Genomic DNA, 23018 nt, shown 5'->3' with positions numbered 1-23018 from the left:
GTTACCTCTGGTTACTGGGCTGCTGTGAGTCACTCCTTCCCCAGCATAAAGAAACTGATCTTGCAGAATACAAAATCCACCCAGGAGATGTTATTGTTTAGGATTAGTGTCTTATTCTGACACATTTAGGAGGGTCACCGGATGAGCACAGCGACAAAGTCGAGGAATTCTGTCATGTTCTTAAGATAAAATGTTTGCTAAGGTTTAGTTGATATGATTTGATTCCCTGCTGGTGACCATAAAATCTCATTACCCTTTGTTATAGCTGGGCACGTGTGTTTGACTGTGTACTCCTGAGTTATTGTAGCAATTACTCTAATGAGAAGGGTGCAGTTAGCAAAAGCTGCTCTCGCCATTTCCACATGACTGAGTGTAATGATAATATGTGAAAACTTTTGCATTGCCTCTTCATATTTTGGATACATTTTGGAAGGAAAGGAGTAGGAGAAGGGCCTATCTGTGTTTCTGTATCAGAATTGTCCCAGCACAGAGCTCTCCAAATTTAGTTATGCTAACAGAAGGTGACAACATACATGCATCAGCTCCTCTGTCAGCAAATTAAAGAAAGAAAACAAAGCTGATAGATATGAACATTAAAAGCGTCATTTGGGCTACTCATAACCAATGAAGTCTACTTTAGGTGTGCTCTATTTTAAGATCAATAGGTGGTTCTAGAATTTCTGTAATCTCCCTGCAGTGGTAACCTGTCTGGCGGCTGGGCAGAGCCAAGTGCATCCTCAGCCACTTTGTGTGATGTTACCAACCATTACCCCACATGAAGCAGGACCTTTCCTGCTGCTGTTTGTGCTTCTTCTCAGAGAAGATAAAACCTTGTGAACTTAGAAAAAGGAACTGAAAGGATAAGTAACTAATAGAGCTTAATTATAACAACAGCTCTCAGGTCTGAACTTGAAGCAGAATTTAGCCATTACTTACCATACTCCTTTTTGTAGTGGCTGATAGGCACTGGATACTGTATGAAAGGAATAAAAAGATGAAGGCATAAATCCTGAAGGTTTTTTAGTGTCTAATTCCATCAGCTGCTGGCTGGAGTCAGGCTCATGAGTTTCTGTTGAGAAAGTAGTATTCCTCCAGGGAACAGTCCTGAGAAATCCCAAGTGAACAGCCAACAGCAGGGCTGACACCCTCTGCCTTCAGGCAGGATGAGTTTTCAAACCCCACACTCTGAGGTGGTGGGAGCACAGAGGAGATGAGGCCTGGGGCAGTCAGAGCTTCTTCAAACAAATATGTGGATGTATAAATGATTTAATTACCAGGCTGTTTAGGAGAATTTCTAATCTCTCTTCAACCACTCTTACTGACATCTCTGATGTGTGATACCATTTAGATTGAAAAGAGAATCCATTTAAAGTCTAAATACTCCAATTACTTTTTTAGATGCCTGGGAGCAGCTCGGAGTTCAAGCACATGATGCTCTTAAAACCCTACTAAATTAGAGGCCATGGGGCGTGGGGGGAGCAAAAGAATGTTGAAGCACATTCTATTTTGAAGTATGTGGTTTTCAAACTGACATGAACGAGTTTTTAACTAGAAGTGTAACCTAATATCGGTCAAGGTTTCCAAATTGAGGTGTGTATTGTGCCAGATACATGGAAGCAAAATAAAAAACAAACCAAAAACCTGGGGCAGTCCAGCTCCTAGCCTCACTGTGAGACAACCTCCTGTGAACATCTGGCAGCTCCTTGCAGGAACCAGGAGGTCCCAAATGCTTCTCCCAGCCTCCCTTCCCAAATCAGGCTTGCCAAGCACTGTGTGGGCTGCTAGTCAGCACGAGGTGACTTTGCCTGCAGTTGCAGCTTGAATACATTGTGGGGGGAAGAAGACTTTCAAACGGATTCTTACACATCACTTGAAGCTGCCAGTCAGGTTTTGTGATTCACAAATTTGCTCGCTTGTTATAAACAAACATTTCTTTTCATGGTAGTGTCACGGGGACCAGGCTTGAGAGCCTCCCTGTATTTTTTTCCCTTTATTCTTGGCATATCAGTACAGTTGAAAGACACACTCTTGCCTCCTTATACTTCTTGCCAAGCCACAACCACAAACCATCCTTACAACCCCAAAGCGCTTTTGGCAGTTGTGACACAGAACGTATGGCTCATGTGGTAAAATGTGCTGGCAAGTTCCCTCCAGGCCCCATCCAGCCATCACTTATGTGGAGAATTTGATGCCAGATAGCAGCTGTTGTGTTGAGGCTGCTCAGTATCACACTAATCAGTCCTGTCTCATCCTTTCTTTCCCCTTCCCTGTCTCCACCTGCTGTTTTCTTTTCCTTTTTATTTTTTTTTCTTCTCTTTTTCACATCTTAGATTAAGACTGGAAGTGCTCTAGGGCAAAGACCACGATTTTTTTCTGCATTTCTGTCTCTTGCTACAGAGTCTGCTTGCCTGGCACAACAGTAATACAAACAGTAATGCCAAATAATACAGCTGGCGCCCAGGGATCCCTGGCAGGTTACATGGTGAATGACCTGAAAACTGACTGCTGTGGGTAAAAAACACAGCTCCAGGGAAGCTTTAAATGAACTTTTTGAAGGTAACATAGCACTGCTTTACCTATGTGGAAGTATTTGCATAGCAGAGGATATGCTGGCCAGTTATTTATCCTATTCTGACTGCCTGTGTGTGTCGTATTTATTTGTTTGATAGTTGCTAATGTTTCTAGTCAAAATTGCAGGACATGTTTATGGCTCAGAAAAGTTGCCCAACAGAAAGCCTTGAGGGAATAGTTTGCTCAGAAATAATGACACTCTGCATCTTCTCCAAAACATGTCTGACAGCAAGAATTGTGCTTGGAACGGAAGGTGGAGCTCATGGTTGGTTTAGGTGCAGTCTCCAGTCAGATACAGCAGAAAAGGAAGGCTGGGTTGGGGTGGATGTGTCCCTGCAAGCACTTTATCTTTCCATTCATTTTAGTGATCTTCCCTGGCTACTGGCAGGTTTTGATTAAGATGAAGGAGGAAGCTGCAGTTCCTCACACCTTCTCTGAGACTCTCCAGCCTAAGGATAATAAATGAGGAACCAGTATCTGTTGGAAAAGCTGGGAAAATCATGAAAGATACCAATCTAAATACATCTGTTTATCATCTGATGTGACTGATTTCCTCTGAGGTGTCAGTTTTCTTTCTTCATTTTGACCACAGATCCAGGTTATAAAGCATCATGGTCAGAAAGGGAATTTAGTAGTAAACTCCCTCCTCTGAGCTCACATGACCATTTTTTGATGACTTGGGAAATATTTAATTGTCCTAAGTATGAAAGAAGTTTTTCTATAGGAAGTATTAACAAAGCATTTTCCATAGTGATGCAGAAGCTTGGAGAGTAAGTGTTGCAATGTAATTCCTAAGTTGCATACACGAGACACCTTCACTGTGGCAGCACATCCTGCTTCTGCAGCTCCTCCTGTGGTTTGCTTTCTGACCTCCTTGGTGGTTCTGCCTCTCTACTGCATGATGTCCAGTGCTGTGTGACAATGCACGTTTCAGGCTGTAGAAAAAAAAAAATAAAAGATAAATACTGTTTGAGAACTAAATATGATCATTGTATCATCACGTGACATGGTTTAATCTTGCACTCTTAGTATGAAGAGACATTTTACCACTGACTATATCCAGAGCAGAAAACAGTTCATAATCAGCACACTGCAGTTAGGAGTGTCCTTTTGTCCTCAGCTTCACTGTTTCTTATCTATTATTTACTGTAGTCTTGATGCTTTTTTTTTCTGGGTTTTTCCAAGGCACAGACACTTGCTTTGCCCTTTTACTGACACTACAGTGCCAGGAATTGTCATCTGTGCACTGAAGAAGAGCCTGGCACTATTGATCCTTAGTCCTTGACAAGGTACAGTAAATGTTATTGCAAAGAAAATAAGTATTCCATAACCAAACCCTCCTCCAGGGAGGCTTTTAGATGCCAAAGTATCAGAGTTCCACTGAGCTGTGCCTGACTGCAGTGACCAGTGCAGAGATGAGATTCAGGAGAGCTGGTGCTCCTCAGGCATCCTGGATGTTCATACACAGCTTAACGCAGAGTGGATATGCAGATGCCAATAATTCCCTTCTTTCTTCCTCCCTCTCCATTTTGGGGTGTCCAGAGCAAGCACGAACCAGTTCTGGCCAAGACAAGCACTGCGTTTTCAAAGAGTTTCCTTGCCGGCGGCGACTCTTCGCATGTTCTGTTCCGAGCAGGGTCAGCCACAAGTGGGCAGTGTCCAGCTGCGGCTCCCCGGCCGGACAGCCCAGGCACGGGCAGGCCGGACAGCTCGGCCACAAGGGATCTGCTCCCGGCGCCGGGCAGAGCTCTCCGCACCGAGTAAATCAGCGCTCTGGGGGCGATTCGAGGGTGGCCAGTTCCGCTCATGCTTTGCAAAGCAGAGTTTTATAGGAAATGTCCCGCCCGTGGTAGCAGCGACAATGAAACGGTATTTAAACGTAAATGATGCTCGTTTCTTTGTCAGTTTGAAAAGCGGTTGTTTCTGGGTTTGCTTCTCTCGAGCACACACCCTGCGTGCTGCGTTGGACGGCTCTGCCTTTATCCTGACTCCCTTCCAAGTGTGCAATTCTGCAATTCCAAGTGTGCCACCTGAAGCTCAGGCTTCTGTCGGGGTATGTCCCATACAGGCTACACCACCCACCATCTGTGGGAAGTCTCCCATTTACCAAAGCCGTGATGTTTTAGCTAATACTAGCATTTCTAGCAATTAAAGCTGCCACACAATTTAGTCAAAGACATGATTGTGCTGTTTGCTGCTGTCTCCCATTAGGAATTTTGTTGCCTAAAACTTTCCGTGTTGTCCAGCAGAGTGGAATGGGCTGTTGATGGCTATGCCCTATTTTTTTTCAGCTGCACTGGGATAGAAATGGGTTTGGTAGAATATTTTCACACTGAATTGCAAATGATCCCATGCAGCTATTCTTTTCTTCTCGGCAAATATTTTCCATTTCTGGTCTCCAAACAGTTAAATGAAAGACAGCGAGTAAAAGGGAGATCTCTTTAATTCTGGCATAGGCAATTGCAAACACAATAGAGGACGCCAACCTCTTTTTATTTCCCATTTAGGATCGGGAGGTGAAAAGTCAATATTCCTCTGTGAGACGCATCCAGCTAAACAGATGCTGAACCGCATGTGCTCGTTTTAGTCCACTCCGCAAGTTTATGGAGAGCAGAAATATTTACACACCGAAACAAGTCCCTCACCCCCTCCAAACCACAAACTTGACTTCCAAACCAGGTGGCTCCGGTGCGTGGTGCCTGCACCGCTGTTTTAAAGCGTGTTTACCTGCATGGCCGGAGCCCCCGCCCTGCTGCCAGAGACCCCGCGTTCCCCCTTCCCATGGCTCTGGAGCTCTGCAGAGGGCAGCAGGGCCCGGACCCGGGAGATGGTGAGGCCAGAGGGAGCTCAGATCGAGAAGTTTTGCGAAATGGCCTCTTCTGCTGGCGGGAGACTGGGGAGAGAGGATGCAAAGCCTACGATTGAAGGTGTTTGCAAACAGATAAGTGGCCGTGGTGTCTCTGTGCGCCGCATGGAGCTGGGGGTGCTGGGGAGCGGAGGGGGAAGGGGCTGCTGGGGATAAGGGGTTGTTCCGGGGGGACCCCGCTCCAGATGTGCGGTCAATCCCACCTCGCTCCCGCACCCCCAGCCCCGCAGCCGCGCTGGGCTCCAGCTCGGCCGCACACGACGCCCTACAAGGGCTGGAGCCCCGCAGCCACCCTGCCACCAGGTCCCTGTCGCGGGGTGCCCAGCAGGGCGGGAGATGCGTTTGGCCTCGGGGACCTGGTGGGGACAGCTCGCAAGTCACCGCGGGGATCGCGAGTACGTTTAATCCCGAATTTTTTATGCGTTATCACTAGTTCTTGCTCTTCTTCGCTCTGTGGCTTTGCCCGACGGTGCCAGAGCCTGTCCTGCTACCTGCCGTGCCCCCCAGCTCAGGTTTGTGACAGCGATCCCCCCGAGGTCACCGCTGACAGCAGCCCCGCGCCCGCGCAGCGTGTGAAGCCCCAGGCCGCTGCTGCCCGGCGGCCTCGCTGAGGGGCTCGGGGGACAATGGGGAACACTTCAAGCATCGTCTGCTGAAGAAACAGAGCCGGGCGCTGGTATAATGGGCTATTTTCCATCAGGCGTGTAAAGAATGGTTAGCTGATAGCTTGAAAATTCAATTGAATACCTTCACGGACCTACGTATAAATATTATTTTTTTAAAAGAACAATAGGTAATTAAAAACTAATATTTAACAACTTAAACGCCTATCCTCTAGGAAATAACAGCCTTTCTTCGCAAAACCTCCGAGATTGACTTCGCTTCCTCCTGTAAAATGAGGCCAGATTTAATTCTCCAAAGATCAGTGAGATCAAGTATTTCAGCGCTCAATTTACAGCTCCGGGGTATGTGGGACCCTTTCCCAGCTATTTGGGTAGGCTAGGAAATAACTCGGGGAAGGAGGAGGGGGAAAGGAAGGAGAATTAATTCCCGAACACCGCAGTAACACCTGTAGTATTTCCTTGACTCAACGTCACGGCGGCGATCGCCGGGAGCGGATTTCTCTGACAGTCAAACTGCGAGCAGGAAAACAGCGCAACTCTGGCAAACAATCAAATAAGCAAACAAAAAAACACACATCAGGTTTGCTCGTTTGTAAGGAAGCGCCCTAAGGTGGGAAGATCGCTTCGCGGGGCAATTCGGTCCCGTCGTGACGCCAGCGGGGCAGCAGGCGAGGTACCATCTGCCACCTCCGTGAGCATCCTCGCCTCTGGATGCGTGCGATTGCTCGTTGGGCTGGAAGGAGCGAGCTACAAATAAATCTGCTAGTTTCACTGAAACCTTAAAAAAATATTTTAAAAATACATTACACTGACCCCGAGGGTCCCCGCTGCCCCCGGAGGGTCGCGCACTGCCTCCCTGCAGCGCCTCGGCTCCTCCCGGCAATGTCAAACTCGGCCCGGCTGCAACCTTTCCCAAACCCTCCGCAAGGTTATCTTCTCCCTTCCCCACTCCCTTCTTCTGAAACACAGCGAAAGGGGAGACAAGCCACCCCTGCTAACCTCCCGGGGAGGTGGAAAGCGGAGACCAGGCGGCCTTTCTCCCTGCAGCTGCCCCCTTCGCCACCACCCTGCCCTTGCCGCCACCGTGCCTCCGCTGCCCTCTCTGCCTGTGCGGGAAGCTGAGGGAATCTGCAGAAAGCTGCGGGAAGCTGAAGGAAGCTGCAGAAAGCTGCAGAAAGCTGCGGGAAGCTGCGGGAAGCTGAGGGCAGCGCTGCCCTTGGCTTGGCTGAGCTGCGCTGGGGCGCGGGGAAGCTGCAGAGCAGATTTTTAGCAGCGAAGCTCTGCTTCGGCACTGCCTGCGGAGCAGACCCCTCGCAGCCGCACGCACTTCTTCCCACAGGGAGGTCCAGGCTCCTGCTCTGCCTTCACCATCCGTTGCCTTTGGCTACGGGGAGCACTCCCTCTCCGGGACACCCGCGGCTCCCGGACGGAGCCTGCCGGGGGCAGTGCGCCCACCCCTCCCCGGTGCGCGGAGAGCGGTGAGGCACCGGTTGCATTTTCCGACCTGCGGTCAAAAAAACCCACTTGCTTTACCGTACCATTTTTCTTCTTTCTTTTTTTTTATCCCCCTTTCTTTTCATTTTTATTTTATTTATTCCCCCTGTAACTGTTTGTGGAAAGTGAAAACCAATTGGAGGTAGGTGATTTGTGGAGAGAACCGCCTTGTGCGCTCTCTCTTGCCCATATGGAGAAAATTATCCCTCAAGTTCAGACTTTCGTTGGATCGCAGCATCAAACAACGCAGATCTGGCAGGAGTCGGGAGAGGGGTCACTTTCGATTCCCTGCTGCTGCACGGCCGGAGAGAGGAGCGAGGAACAGTCCCGGGGCAGCCGCAGCTCCCCCGGGCTCTCTCCGTGCCGCAGCTCCGCTCCGTGCCCGGCGAGCACCGGCTCGGGGTGAAGCCCTGCCCGGCCAGGCGCTGCCGGTACCGCTCGCTGCTCGTACTCCTCTCTCTCTGGCATCGGCTATTCCACCCGGGCCCCGACCGCTGTGCCTGGATGCTGGCGGAGAGATGTGGCGGCTGTGAAGGGTCTGACCGAGCAGCACTGTCAGTGTGCACCCGCAGCGCGCTGCTCGCCCGCGGAGCAGGGTGCGCGCAGGAGGGCGCCGAGCAGCGACTGCCCGCAGCGGCCTCAACTTTCCCGGTGTTCCTGAGGCGAAAAGAGCCGGACAAGCGATGGACGGTCTGCGTTACCCCAGGGGAATGGCCGGAGAAGCGACGCGGCGAAAGGCAGCATCTCTGCCCAGGTATTCCCTCATCTGCGCACTGCACCGAGGTGAAGTTTTCTAAAACTCCGAAACAAGATTTCTTCCTATTTTGTTTCCGTTTCAGGGAAGAAAGAAAGAAAGAAAGAAATTAGTCTGTAAAAGCACTCCTAGTTCGGAACTAATCTAGGGCAAAAAGTTGTTGGATGGAAGAAAGGTAACGGAGCGGCAACCCGATGGAATCACACACACGCAGTTTAAGCAAAAGCCCCCATATCTATGTTTGACATATATTATGCATGTAAAAAAGCAACCTCGGGCTTCGGAGGCCTGAAACATCCACAGAAACCGCTAATTTTGCTTTAGGAGCTCTGTTTTATTACACTCTGTATGACTTACAGAGCGCGCACATCCCTGTGAGCTTGAATATTTGGGAATACATTAACAAGGGAAGGAATTCAGCGAGGTTATGCGTTTCAAAGCTAGATACTCATATTCCTAGTCCAGGATGCCTCTACAAGTCATTACGTGCTTGACGTCCTCGGAAAAAAAGTATGTTTTAAAATTAAATACGTATTAATTAGCGTCTTTAATGACACCTCAATGTTTTAATATTTAATCGCTAAATTTTAGAAGCTTGGAGAATTATCTGGGAGTTGTTCAGTCTCTTTCACTGCAAATTCCTTGTGTCTCATGCAGGTCACCAGGAGATAGATATCTCGGGTGGATGGAGGGGCTCGTGGGGGGGTGCAGAGAGAATCACCCCGAAAAACCCTCTGCTCTTTCGCAAGCTCAAATTTCCCCAAAGGATGAGAGTGGACACACGCACACACACAAAACCAAAAAAAAAAAAAAAAACCACCCCAAAAAAACAACGCGAAAAAATGCCCCGACCCGACCACAGAGCAAAGGCAGGAGAGGGAGCTGAGTCCCAGCAGAGTTAACTTCCTCCCAGGCTCGCCCCAAGCCAGGTGAGGACGCACCGGGAAATAGCGACGACCCTCTTCCCGTTGCCCAGAAAAACTCTTCCTGAAATACAAATCAAATTTAGGCGGGTCCGCGGGATCGGGCTCTCTAGGAGCAAATTAAAATGGAATAATTCTCAAAATAGAATGTCTGAACGAGAAACCAAGGGTATCCCAGTAGTATCAAAAAGTGCCGAACAGAACTAATGGTAAATCATAATGTGATTTCCTATTATCCCTTAGAAACAAAACTTTTGCATTTGAAGACATGTTTTAGTTTGCATCTCCCTGCTTCTTCCCCATCCCCGCTCGGACAGCGGTGAGCTCAGTCCAGAGGAAAGTTTAGGAAAGTTTGTAACTACAGCCCCCTCCTCGGGCGGGATCTCTGCCTCCGCGAAGTGTCTCTGCCTCCCCTCGGCCGCTCCTGGCCGATGCTGGGGCTGCGGTGTGGGACCTGCGGGTCCCCCGGGCAGGACAGCAACCCCGCGCCTGCAGAGAAGAGCACCGCACTGATGGGGAGCTCTAAATGGGGTCTGGGATGGGATGGGGAGCGAGAAGCCCGGAGCAGGGGAGATAAGGCAGCTCCGCGCCGCACCGCGCAGGGCAGGGAGTGCTGCGCGCTCCCGGGGTCCGCCAGTGTCCCCCCGCCCTGCTCAGGGCACTGAACATCCCGCCCAGGTGCAGAGCGGGGATTTCTGTCGTGGGCACTGAGTTTGTGCTTTGGCATGCATCGTATCCCACTAAGAAAAACAAGCACCAGGTGGAAGAGCATCTCCCCCATGTTCTTCCCACGCCACCTCCACATCAGTGGAGACTCGGACACCTTTTCGTTCCCATGCTAGACGAGCGTTTTCCCGTGGGATGTCCGGAGCCCGGACACCTGCTGCCCCTGGCTGGCCTGCAACTCTGCCTCTGCTTCTAGGTTTTTTTGTTGTTTTTATTTTAATGAGTCTGACGAACTTTCATTAAGAGACAGCCCCCATGGCTGACACGGGGGGTCAGAAACCCACAATTTCAGGGCAAGCCCAGGTAGCTGATGCCGGGCAAAGCCCGCGCATCTGCGAATTCATCATCCTACGGCTGGAAACGCTCTGTAACTCCCCGGAGTGCGGCACCGCACAGCCGACAAGCGAGCCCTTCCTAGCCCGCGGGAGTCTCCACGGGACCGTTCCTCAGGGACAGAGCCGTCAGGTCAACCGGACAGTCGGGCAGGAAAGACAGGCGCCTTTTCAAACCCCTCTGGCCCATATCGCACCACGCACGACTGCGAGGAGTCTCAGTACCCGGCGTGGCACAAGCCAAGATTTTGATCGAAGTGCAAAAATAAGTTCAAGGGCTGGATGCAGAGTTTGGATCCAGCTGTTCCTGTGGCTGCTCCGGAGGGACAGACTGCAGAAATGCAACTGGTCCCTCAGCGGGCAGTTCAAACGCTGCGCTTAAATCAAGCGCTCTGCCAACTCTCCAGGGAGAGTTTGGAGCGCGTGTGAGTGTGTGAATACACGCGTGGAGCTTTCTCCGTGCACGCTGCGCCCCTCAAAAAACAAACAAAAAAAAACCAAAAGAAAAAGCCCTTTAGGGCTTGATTACTTTTATTAATAGACACATTAAGCGGCCTTAAGGCTCCTGGCAGCTTTTTGACGGGACCGGGGGGCTCGGGAGCGGCCGGGATCCGCTGCCAGCGGGCGGCGGGAGCTGCGCGGTGGCCGGCAGGGGGCACTGCCGCCCCGCGGATGCGCGCTCAGCCCCGCGGATGCGCGCTCAGCCCCGCGGATGCGCGCTCTGCCCCGCGGATGCGCGCTCAGCCCCGCGGATGCGCGCTCAGCCCCGCGCCCCGCGCAGCGGGCGGGGATCGGGACGGCAGCGCGGGGGGAGCGGCAGTAGCGGCGTGCGGGGATGCTCCCCGCTACCGAACGGCCCGGCCCGGCCGGACGCGCTCTCGGTACCGCGCTGCTCACCGCGCCCGCACGCAGCCGCGGCTAGTTCCTCCCGCTTCCCCCGCACGTGTCGCCGTTGAAAACATCTGGCACGGACGGGTGCGGGTTAGGGTTTCGCGAGTAAAGCCGGGGGTTACAAATGTCCCGCGTTACTGACATTGTACTGGAACCGCGAGTCCGACACGCCCGGGACGACAACGGCTGCGCGGAGCCACGGCGGGAGAGGGCTGTGCAGCGGCGCTGGTTTGGGAGCGAGGGGGGACGGGGCCCTGAATTAGCGTCGAAAAGAGAAAAATTATAGCCACCCTGCCCGATGGCTGTTCCCCGGGTGGCGAGAGCAATTCGGGCAGCAAGGCCTTTTCCTGGTCAGGTCCCGGTCCTCTGCCGCTGAGACGGGATGCCGGCGGCTCCAGCGCTGGCCCGCTGTGCAGAACCGAAATAGAGGGGTGAGGTTTTCAGGGCTGCTCTCCTCCATGGGGAGGTACGTGGGAAGCATCCCGTGTGTCCGTGCCACCCGCGAGCCCAGGATGAGTGGGGAGCGAGGCCCTGTCGGCGCATGGCTCCAGGTGTTCAGGACAGGCTGCGGACGGAATCCACCTGCTCGGCTCGGCCGTGCTGCCCCACCCCGGGCTCCCCCGGAGCCCCGCAGCCCGGCCCGGGTCCTGGGAGCTCGGCTCGGCCCGGCTCGGCTCGGCTCGGCTCGGCTCGGCTCGGCTCGGCTCGGCCCGTCACTGGCGCCGAGCGCTGCCCTTTTGCAAAGGACTCGCAGAAGGCTCAGACTTACTGAGTAGGGTTTAGAGCGTCCAGAAAAGAATTAAATTAGGCATTTCACGCTTTCCTTTAACACACTCAGCCTCACGCCATACACGACCTGCCTAGGTCACCTCTCCTCCCTTATGTTGGCCTGAATCTCTGGGACAGGAGGGAAAAGAGGGAGACGGATCCCGCCTGGAAAAGAAAGTTAAGGGGAGGCTGAAACTTCCCTCAGAGCCACCCCCATAGCCGCGAAAGTTTAGCCTGGTATAGCCCATGAACTACCGTCTTACCCCGAGGTCCCCGCGTCTGAGACCTTCCTCGCAATTTCTTCTTGGCTCGTCTTTTAAAAGATGAGTATTAGTTTGGAAATCCGGAGCTACTGCCTTTGAGGCCAGCCATGTAATTTGACTGCGAATGTAGCGCACCCCTCCCTCCGAGAGAGGCTGCCTCTCGGTGCGCTTGGAGCAGATCGGGGATTTCTGGGAAGGGAGCCCCTGCCAGATTTTCTCCCTGTAGACGCCAAGAGGACAGCGAGAGCAGCCTGTCAAGACCTTGGGTAGGAGAAGTTCAAGAGAGGGGCTTCGGGAGGTGTTGCCGGCGCAGGCCGGGCTGGAGCTCAGCGCCACTGCCGGGCCAGCAGAGGCTGGGGCTGCGCGGGAGGAGCCCACGAGAAATGGCCGAGGCGACGAGTGGGAGAATGATACAAAAATTTAGGGAGAAGAGGACAATTCTAGGAAATCCCATCCCGAGTCCTCTTAGTTTTTGTTCTCACTGTCCCCGGCCTGTTTTCTCTCTGACAAAACCCAGGGAAAGCTTGTGCTCTTCAGGGTCTGCTTGCGGTTCCCCTGCTTGGATATATCCCCGCACACACATAGGCACAGATATGTGTGTGGATGTACAGAGCACAGAGAGCGAGCAGGGCTCGGACCTCAGGGTGCTGCGGCCGAGATCACCCGCTTTTCCCGAAAAAAATCGGACTTGGCCGTGGAGAGCTCCCCGCTACAACCGTAGCCTCCTCCGTTCAGCTCCAAAACAACGGGACCCCCCTTCGGAAAGGGGTTTTAGACTAGAGGATATTTCCCGAGCGGTTAAGAAGGTCGAGGGAAATTTATCGATCGTTTTGGAGGTTCTGCGTATGTGAGGTTTCTTTTCAAAAAGATATAATTCCTCCCTCCCCAACTGCTAAATTACTTGATGCAGTTTTCAAAGGAGCCCCGTGATTATGTCAGGATGTCTGGAAAGGGAAAAAAAAAGGGAAAAAAAAAGGAGTTGATGTTTTTCCAATTCAGACTCATTCTTCAGTCCCGGAGAAGTGTAAATACGCAGATGCAGAGCACAGTTCTTCCTAGGAGAAGGAGAAGTTTTCTTTCTTTCCTTTTTTTTTTTTTTTTTTTTTTTTTCCCATTTTCAATGCTCTGGAACCAAGACCCCAGTCGAAATCAGCCCATCAAACACCCGTCGTATTTAGGGCACTTTCTCATCCTTGCTCGTGTTTATAACCCCAGATCTTTTCGAGAAGAGGCGTAATTGACCGCCGGTTGAGGGGGAAAAGTTTCACGGAGAAGGGGTGAAGGGACTTAGAAAGTTAAGATACTAGCGATTCACGAGGGGCACGAGTGGAGCTGAAAGGAAATCCTTCTCTCCCTTGCTCGGCTCGCTCAGCTCAGCGGGACCGGAGCCCTGCATTCTGGCGTCTTCGGGCAGGAAAGGTTTTCCTAAACGTGTGAGACCTGGCAGAATGGCACCTCGCCGCAAAATCTGCCCGAAAACTGGAGTTGTGCCGTATAAAGCTCTCCCTCCCTTTGCTCTGCGCTCTCCTGCACGTGTGGCTGTGGATGTCTATACGTGCAGCCGCCCCACGCCTGGAGATCAGATTTACATTTCCTACAGAAAGTGAACTTCTCCCTCCACTAAGTGCACACAGCGCAGGGTACACAAAGGGAAACACGGCCTCAAACAAAGGCGCAAGAGCGGCCGCATCTCTGCGTGCCCAACACTGTTTTGTCACTTATATTGAGCCCGTCGATTTGGTATTGTGTTAAAAATATCGGCAAGCTGGGAACAGATGCCTTTAGCAGAGAGTGGGGAAGGCGAATAGAATTCACCTCGCCCTTTACTGGAAACAACCATTTAGACAGCGATTTATTTTTTTTAGCATATTTTGATGCAGCGAAGTAACGGATTTTTAGTGTATAAAGTGGAAAGAAAATAGAAAACAAGGTCCGAGAATGAAGGAAAGAAACGCTAGACTGGTTTTCAGACTCCCCCCATCCACTGGTTCAACAGAAACGTTAATTTACATTAGCAATTCCGCATCTTTAAGATAAATTACACAGCGGCGTAATAGATTTAAAGTACGCCAGATTTTTTTATCATTAATTGTAAATGTGCAAAATACCTGCTGGTACTTCACTTTAGAAGAATGTAATTGGCAAAAATGGGAGGCTGATGAATAGATAATAGATCCTTAACTACCAATAAACAGTAAGCACCAGCCAAGAGTATTAGGATGTGATCATAATTATTCTGCAGCTCCAGCCAATGGGAGGAGGAGAACTCAGCCCTAAAATCATCTCCGGACCCAAAGGTAAACGCGAAAATACGGACAAGGCTGGAACCGGAGAGTTGATCCCCTGTCCCGTCTGCGAGAGCCCGGCGTGTCCCAGCTCTGCACGATGCAGCTGCCCTGCGCTTTGTGCTCCGCACCGCGCGGTGAGGGCAGTGCGGAGGAGCCAAGGGGAAATAAATAAGTTCGGAGGAGGACGACGACCCGTTCTCTCACCGGGACGAAATCTTTCCCGAGCGGGGCATCTCTCCCTGACGCCCCGGGGCCGATCAAGGTAACCTCGCCGGGCTGAGAGTACCCGAGAGGTGGCAGGGAGAGGGGTGTCGCGCTGGCGGAGCAGCCCAACTCCCCCCTGGCCCCCACCGGAGGAGATGCAGGGCCCCCCATCTCCCATCCCGCCGAGCCCCCTCCCCCCGGCCCCCGTCCGCCTACCTTGGTCGCCGAGCGGCGGCAGGGGAGGGAAGGCAGCGCGGCTGCGGAGGGGCGCGGAGCGGAGCGGGGCCGGGCGCGGGGGCGGCGGCGGGGCGGGGGCGGCTGAGCGGGGCGCCGCGCTCCCCCCGCGCTGGCGGGCGCGCTCCCGCCGCACTCCGATCCGCGGCTCCATCCCTCCCGATGGCGCTGCCCGGCGCTCGCCTCCCCTCTGACGCACTTTAAAGAGTCTCCCCCTTCAACCTCAAGGCGAGTAATAGCGACCAATCATCAAGCCATTTACCAGGCTTCAGAGGAAGCTGTTTATGTGATCCCAGCACTAATTAGGCTCATGAACTAACAAATCGTTTGCACAACTTGTGAAGGGGCCGATCACATCCATGGATTGTCTTTGGACTTAGGGGGGGAGGGGGGGGCGCGACCGCCTTTTCCTTGCAGGAGGGAAACTTCTCCCAGCAACTTTTTTTTGTGTGTGTGTGTGCGTGGTGCGTGTGTGTGTCTCCCTTTTGGGTACCGCTGGCTGCCGCTGCCTCCTTTTCCTCCAGCCCCTGTCTATTTATGTGTGTATCTATCCCTCCTCAAGTCACTCCCTGCTGCAAACTTCCCCGGATCGTCTCCCGCGCACCAGAGAGAGACGGGCAGAGATTGGGTCGGGGACTCTCGTCGCGGCAGCATGTTTCAGCCCACACCCAAGCGGTGTTTCACCATCGAGTCGCTGGTGGCCAAAGACAGCCCCTTGCCCGCGTCTCGCTCCGAGGATCCTATCCGGCCGGCGGCGCTCAGCTATGCCAATTCCAGCCCGATGAACCCTTTTCTCAACGGCTTCCACTCCACTGGCAGGGGGGTCTACTCCAACCCGGACTTGGTCTTTGCAGAGGCCGTCTCCCACCCGCCTAACCCGGCCGTGCCGGTCCATCCCGTGCCCCCTCCTCACGCCCTGGCCGCCCATCCGCTGCCTGCTTCGCACTCCACGCACCCGCTCTTCGCCTCGCAGCAAAGGGACCCCTCCACCTTCTACCCGTGGCTAATACACCGCTACCGGTATCTGGGCCACAGGTTCCAAGGTACGTGCAACTTTTCTTCTACTCCCGATCCTCCCCTGCATCCTCCGGCTGCCCCCGGCCGGTCCGCGCCGTGCGGATGTTGGGGGACGGCGGGTGGGCGGGCGGCCTCTGCCCGGAGCCGAGGGCTCGGCTAGGCTGGGCCCGGGGTCTTTTGTCCTTGTCTCCCCCTCCGCCAAACTTGGAAGAGCTGTCAGAGCCGAGGGGCTCGGGCTTGGTTTTGTTTTGCTGCTTTTCCCGGTTTGTTTTGGTTTCCCGGGAAGAGGGGAGTAAGCGGGAAGGCAAGGCCGGCTGAGACTTCGTCAGCTTTCTGCCCCCATTAAAAGCAGGCGAAAAGGTGGATTATTTTTTATTCCGGTGCGTTGAAAGCCAGAGAGGAGCCCCCGAAGGAAGCGGCCCCGCAGAGCGGGGAGTGGAGAGGTGGTGAGGCTGAGGTTTCCCCGGGAAGGCGGCGATGCCTGCCGGGGCCGAGCTGCGGGGCTGCAGGAAGCCCCCGCCGCCCCAAGTCCGGCCGCTGCCCTTGTTAGAGGGGAAGGAATGAAGCGAACCTCAGAGAAAGGAGGAGGGGAGTGTGTGTGGGGAATTAATCCCAGCGCCAGAGCAGCGCGGGGAGATGGGGCTGCGGAGGATAGCCGGGGAAGGGACACGGAGGGCGATCCCGACCGTGCGGTCAGCGAGGGGCTCCAAATGCCAAGCGATTAATAACCAGCTGAAGGGAAATAACCGAATCCAATGGCGGACAATCAATAAAATCCCCCTTGTTAACCCTTTGTGACCGGCAGCGTCTTCTCCGAAGAGTGAGCCGATTTCTCCCGTAATGGGTCCAGCTTCGGCCACTTTCATTACAGACAAACCAACAAACAAAAAAAAAATCAGCCTCCCCTCGCAGGGATCCATCTGCCTTTTTTTGTTTTTCTTTGTATTTTTATTTATTAATTCGGAACGAAAACAAACCACCTGCATGTTGCCTTCTCCCCGGCCTTCCACAGCCGGGCCGCTGCAGCCGGTTTGGAAAAGGAGCCACTCTCTCCGAAGCCAGGCGGTCTGAGACACAAAATGGATTATTACCCTTTCAGAATAAAATTACAGGTTTCGCTCACCAAATTATTTGTCGCAGGCACCAGGCGATTGGTAACGAGGGGTAGATGAAAGGCGGAAATGTCCTGGTGTTGAGCCACAGCCTGATTTCAAACACACCCTCCTCCTCCAACGATTTTTAATGCACTTACGGAGAGAGCCCCTCGGTGCCTTTTCCACCTTGGAAGGACCAACCCGGAGAAGCGGCCCAGGGGCATCCCGGAGGGAAATGCCCACCGAAAAGCCCCGGCTCACCCAGCCCCCGCTCCTGCCCCCGCTCCGCTGCAGGCCGGCAGGAATGGGATGGAATGGGTTGGGATGGAATGGGATAGGATGGGATGGGATGGCCGCTCTGTGGCCTCCCCGGAGTTTGGTTCTCTATTTCCACGCCGGATCGCGCCGCCGCCGAGGCAGCGGGGAGGGTCAGCGGGCCGGGAACGGCGGCGATAGGAGCCCCGCTGCGGGCAGCACGGGCAGAACGGAGGGAAGCGGCGGGAGAAAGGCTACGGTCGAAGTTTTGGGCGAGGGAAGCCGAGACAGGCCGGAGGAGCAGGCGGGAGGCTCCCGGAGCCCGGTGGGCGGCCAGGGAGACTCGCGGGGCTCGGCCAGGAAGCTCCGAGAGCCGCTGCCCAGCTGGGCAACACGGGAAGATGGAAATAACAAACAAACAGGGAAAGACGAGAGTCTCCGGTGGTCGAGGGGAAGGGGGGCAGCCGTGAGATGTAGCCGCAGACACCGCAGCCGGGCTCTGGCCAAATCTTTTTTTTTTTTCCCTTTCTTTTCTGTAGTGCTCCCCAGGTTGTGTTTTAGCATTTTAATTTCTCCCATTCCTCTCCTCCCCCTGCTTATTTATTCTTCCACTCCACCTATTTATCAAAAGAAAATTCAATACAAAAAAGGCCCTGAAAAATTAAAAAAACCCTGTAGTTGGATTTATCCTGAGGGTAATTGTGAGAAACAAAAATTATTGCTCGAGTGCGTTTGAGGAAGGTGTTTTGCTAATCTGTTTTACCCTGTTTCCCAGGGAATGAAACCAGCCCGGAGAGCTTCCTATTGCACAATGCACTGGCCAGGAAACCCAAACGGATCCGTACAGCTTTCTCCCCATCCCAATTACTGAGACTGGAACATGCCTTTGAGAAGAACCATTATGTAGTAGGAGCGGAGAGAAAACAGCTGGCACACAGCCTCAGCCTCACGGAAACTCAGGTAAGGGGGAAGCAAGGAACGGGCAGTTGGGAAAGCGAAAGTACCGGAATGTCCTATGGAAAACCCACCCGGCCGGGCCGAGATTCGGGCAATGATACGGGCAAATTCTAGGGGTGTTTAGGCCTCCAGTCCCGAACCGGTGGAATGGAGAGAGGGATCTCCCCTCGCCTGAGTGTTGTAAAATCCTTTTCCCGTTGGTGATTTCACCGCTCGTGCTGGGGGTCGCGGTGCTCGGCCGGGCGTGGGAAGCCGCAGCGCTCGGGGTGCGATTTGGGGTCCCCCGGGCAGCCCCGGCTGCAGCCCCGGCCCGAGCGGGGAGAGCTGCGATCTGCGGGTCTGGTGGTTCTGCTGCGGGGCTGCTCTGACCCTCGAGAGGGATTTCCATGTTGGGGGGAAAAACCTCCAAAACACATGCGGGAGCAGGGGCGAGAACCCCCGCTCTGGACCCTGCAAGAGCAACAAGCCTCTTGGATGAATTTTCGCTCGTTTGTAGCCGGCAGAGGGGATGTGAGGAGCCGGTTCAGCAGGGCAGAAAGACGAAAAATAAAAGCAGAGAAATTATTAACAAGGGATCCCCCCTCCCCCCCTTCCACCCCCACCGCCGGCTGGCTGCGGGCCAGAACCGCACCGGAGGCTGTTTCGGTCCCTCCGGCGGGACGATCCGCGGTGTTTCCGCCCCGGTGGTGCCGGGCCGAGGGGCTGGGCAGGTACGGGGCCCGGGCACTCGTGGGGCGGCGCGGAACGGGCCGAGAGCTGCGGCGGGGGAGGGCGCAGGCTCCCCCCGACGGCTGGGGACCCACGGCCCGCGGGGACGCTGCGAGGGCGTTTTTCACGCGGTTTTCTCCCCGCCGGAAGAAAGGCTGGAGTTTGGAGGATTGGTGGTGGTGGTTGTGGTTGTTGTTGTTGTGTCGGGCTTTTGTTTTGTGCCCTTCCAGGAGACTCGTGGAGGGAGGGTTCCAGATGGGGATTGTCTCTGCTACAGTATGTGGCACTGTACAAAAAAAAAAAAAAAAAAAAAAAAGAGACAAAATACCCAGCCACAGCCTAGTTCAAAGTTCCCAGTAAACACAGCGTTCTCTGGGCGGATTAAGTTGTAACACTTTTTTTTTTTTTCTTAACTCCTTTTCGTGGGGGAAGCAATAAAGAGGTTGGAGCTTTTGTTTTAAAATGTCTCCCTAACAAAACAATAAAAAGGGATCGCCACTTTTATGAGGTTCCCCGAACAAGGGACCGGTCACAGGCTTATTTCTACTGGAAAGCTGTATTTAAGGTGGTCTTTGTGCTGCTTGATTCCGAAGCTGGTTGGGGTCTTTTGTCCGGATGTCAAACCCCCAGTCCCCTACAAATGAGCTCCCTTTTGGGAGATCAGCGTGCAGAAATGAACCGTCCTCCCCTTCAATTAGCAAACTAAAAGCAAATTAAACTCACCCCTTGTTCCCCGCTCAGCTTTTTAATGGGGGACTTTTGGAGAATATGAAAATGCAGGAGAGATGTGTGTCCGGCCAGTTCTGAAGAGGCAGCGAAGCGGGTTAAACCAGCTTATTAAAATGCTCCAGTTCCCTTTCCCCCCCTTGCTGAGGCCTTTATCAGGCACTTTCAGACAGAACCAGAGTTTAAACTGCTTTTTTTTAAAAAAAATGTTTACCTTTGGACGCTACAAGGAGTGTGGCCAGCCCTGGAGATAGCTCCCAGATCAATACTATCTGTAATTAAAGCACTGAAGTCAGCTGCCGGATGGTTCAGTCAGATGTACGCGGCGCTGAACAAAATCAGAGGGATATTTACGATGCCACTTACAGGTTTCACCGCACTGCCATTGCTCCTGGACGGCGCGTCCCGGGGAGATGCTGCGGACAGCCATGGACCTTTTTCTATCCGAGGCTTTTTAGTACATTTAATTCGCTTTCCCAAGAGGAAAAAATCCCGTGCCTCCTCCCCCAGCCCCATCCTGCCGCCCCGCTAGCACGGACGAGGCCCTCTCTTGGCTTTGCGGGGCCGGACAGCGCGGGCAGGTGGGAACCCCGCCGCCGGCCCGACCTCCCTGCCGCAGCCCCGACGGCTCTCCCGGGGCTGCAGGCCGTGGGACACCTCGCCAGGAGCGGGAACCGGAGCCTCTCCCGGCGGAGGGGCCGTCGAGCTGACAGCCCGCGGGCGCACTGCACGCTGCCTGTTCCCCGCTTGGGCTACCTGGGCATTGCTCGGGGCTACGTGTCCGCGGAGCTCCAGGTGCGCGCACCGCGCATCCCCCCGGCGGCGCTGCCCGTTTTGGGCTCCTAGGTGCTCTGGAGGTGCCCGGGGGGCGTGGGGCAGCCTGGCCGTGCCTTTCCCGCAGGGGGTTGGGTGGCAGCCGCAGCTCGGCTCTGCTCGCCCCCCGCCAGCGGTGACAGCAGGGCACAGAGCGGTGGGGACACGGTGGACAGAGCGCAGCGCGGGCAGGGCACGGGTGGCACACGGAGCATCTCCGCAGCTCCAGGGCAGCGGGAGGGCAGCAGCGGACTAACCGGACTAACGCCCGGCGCCTTTCCTCCCGCAGGTAAAAGTATGGTTTCAGAACAGACGGACAAAGTTCAAGCGGCAAAAGTTGGAGGAGGAAGGTTCGGACTCACAACAGAAGAAAAAAGGGACTCATCACATTAACCGGTGGAGAATCGCCACCAAACAAGCCAGTCCAGAGGAAATCGACGTCACGTCGGACGATTAAAAACTGGCACTTTTGGACTTTTCAAAGCCAGCACCCCAGCAACCGAAAGTGTTAAAGGCTCATCCCCCCCACCCCGGCGTGGCAGTGCGGGGAAGGACACGGAGATCTTCATCAAACCACGATTCCCGCCTGGGAGGGAGCTGGGAGCGAGCGAGGGCCAGCCAGCGAGGGGTCCGAACTGTGGCACTGCCGGCACCGCTCTGGCAAAGGGGATCTGTCAATCAAAGCCAAAACACCGGGACGAGGTGATTGACAGGTATTCCGTTTATCGCAGTCCACTTTTAAAAGCATAACGTCAAAAAAAAAATTTAAAAAAATATATAGCAAAAAAAATCTTAAAAAGAAAAAAAAAATAGAAGCAAAAAAAGGCCCCCCAACCAAACCAGAAAAATTACCACCTTACAGGACATTTTGCACTTCACAGTTTTTTCCGTCTTTGAAAGAGAAATTTCCATAAGCAGCCAAAACCCACACCTGTTTCAGAAACTTGAATTGCATGTGTAAAGCCGTCTGGGGGAAAAAAAAAGGAAAACAAAAAAGAAAAAAAAAATCGGAAAAATATTACTCCGGTTCCTAAAGACAGAAATGAATTGTAATTTTTTTCCCTTTAAGACAGGTTCTGTGTGCTTTTTAATTTTATTTTACGAGAAATGTGCAGTCTGTAAACATTTTATGATAACTTCTGGCGTCAAAGTGTTTGTGAAAGCTAAATGAAGTAGCAGTAACAAAGCATAGTGTTCCTTCCGGATGGACAAACACGGTGGGGAGGGGAGGGACGGGAGGGAAAGGCGGGGGGGCGGGGGAGGTTGGGGTTGGTCATAACTTTTGCTGCAAAAAAAAAAAAAAATTCAAATGAAATTATCTCCCCCCCCAACTGTATCCCCGTTGCAAAACCGGATGATGATTACTTTTTTTAAGATTAACAAAGCGCAAACCCAGCGACCACTTTTGGCGGTGGGGACACCTTCTAGGCTGGGAGGATCCAGAGAAAAGGGACTTAAAATCGCGGATTGATTTTTTTTTTTTTTCCTAATGGCCATTTTCATTGGGTCAATTTTCAAGCACTGACCTTATAATATTCCGAGATCATAGAGCTACTAAAAAAAAAAAAGTGACAAATGTTTCCTTCATGTCTCCTATACCAGAATGTAAATATTTTTGTGTTTTGTGTTTAATTTGTTAGAATTCTAACACACTATATACTTCCAAGAAGTATGTCATTGTCAATATTTTGTCAATAAAGATTTATCAATATGCCCTAAATTTTTAAGCCACATCTTTTCCCCTCCACCCCCAAATTTCTCGGAAACCGACGGTTTCCCCCCACAAAGCCTTGTTTTGAGCTGCTGAACCCCCGCGGTCGGAGGCTGCGCTCCCGCGGCCGCCCCGCGCATTCCTGCGGCCAAAGGCGCATTTTCTTAACGCGTTCGCCGGCTGCTAAATAGACCTCTAAAAATAAGCCGCAGAGACGCACTTGCTGCAAATAAATACCTAAAACCCCCCGAAACAGAACCAACCAACCAACCCAAAACCCCAAGGACAAACCCAACCCCTTCCCTGGTTAGGAACTGAAGCGCGGACCGGTTCGTGATGGTGAAACTGGTCCGCAGCAGCCGCGCTCCGCTGAGAGGGGCTTTCCTTGACAAAAATAGGTGTTTTATTTAGCGAGAGAGGATTTTTTTTTTTGTTGCCTTTTCCCCCTTATTTTCCAAGCCCTGGCCAGGTCGGTGCGGTGAGAGACAGGTCCTGTGAGCAGAGGCTGCGCCCCAGCTGCTGCTCTCCCTGCCGCTCTCAGGGAGCGATCCTGGGCACCGAGTAAAACTCTGACATTAAAGACGTGGGGCAGAGAAAAAAAAAAAAAAAAAAAAGAGAAAAAAAGTTGCTCTGGGTCCTTGAGGAAACTAGCTGGTTTTCTGGGGGTACACAGTTGTTTTTTCATGCTTCATTTGCTCCTTAGCCTGATAGACTGCATTAATCAGTTTTATTTCCATTGATAGAGAAACCTCGTCTGCTCTGTTCGAGCTACAAAGAATCCTGGAAGCTTTTGTGAAAGT

The 23018-nt window shown here is 53.1% G+C and overlaps 2 protein-coding genes across 3 annotated transcripts; one reads left to right on the top strand and one right to left on the bottom strand.

The window, feature by feature from the left end:
* Window positions 1-7225: 7225 nt before the first annotated feature.
* On the bottom strand, window positions 7226-15298 carry LOC146435120 (uncharacterized). Its single transcript, XM_085064510.1, has 3 exons — window positions 15258-15298; window positions 14920-15135; window positions 7226-8373 (listed from the first exon to the last, which is right to left on the bottom strand). The coding sequence occupies exons 1-3, from the start codon at window positions 15296-15298 to the stop codon at window positions 7755-7757; spliced, it is 876 nt and encodes a 291-aa protein (XP_084920636.1). The 3' UTR covers window positions 7226-7754.
* EMX2 (empty spiracles homeobox 2) lies at window positions 14503-21696 on the top strand. 2 transcript variants are annotated; one of them, XM_085064734.1, is made up of 4 exons: window positions 14503-14761; window positions 15500-15980; window positions 18079-18263; window positions 20797-21696. In XM_085064734.1, the coding sequence occupies exons 2-4, from the start codon at window positions 15590-15592 to the stop codon at window positions 20962-20964; spliced, it is 744 nt and encodes a 247-aa protein (XP_084920860.1). In that variant the 5' UTR covers window positions 14503-14761; window positions 15500-15589; the 3' UTR covers window positions 20965-21696. The 2 variants fall into 2 exon arrangements, with proteins under 2 accessions (XP_084920860.1, XP_084920859.1); XM_085064733.1 differs by lacking the exon at window positions 14503-14761 and having other exon boundaries at window positions 15124-15980.
* The last annotated feature ends 1322 nt before the right edge of the window (window positions 21697-23018 follow it).

This window comes from Lichenostomus cassidix, chromosome 6 (assembly GCF_008360975.1).
Source record: "Lichenostomus cassidix isolate B80296 chromosome 6, HeHo_3.0, whole genome shotgun sequence".
NCBI classification, from domain to species: Eukaryota; Metazoa; Chordata; class Aves; order Passeriformes; family Meliphagidae; genus Lichenostomus; species Lichenostomus cassidix.
Note: the sequence above shows the minus strand (reverse complement) of the source record. Positions and strands in the feature narration are given on the sequence as shown.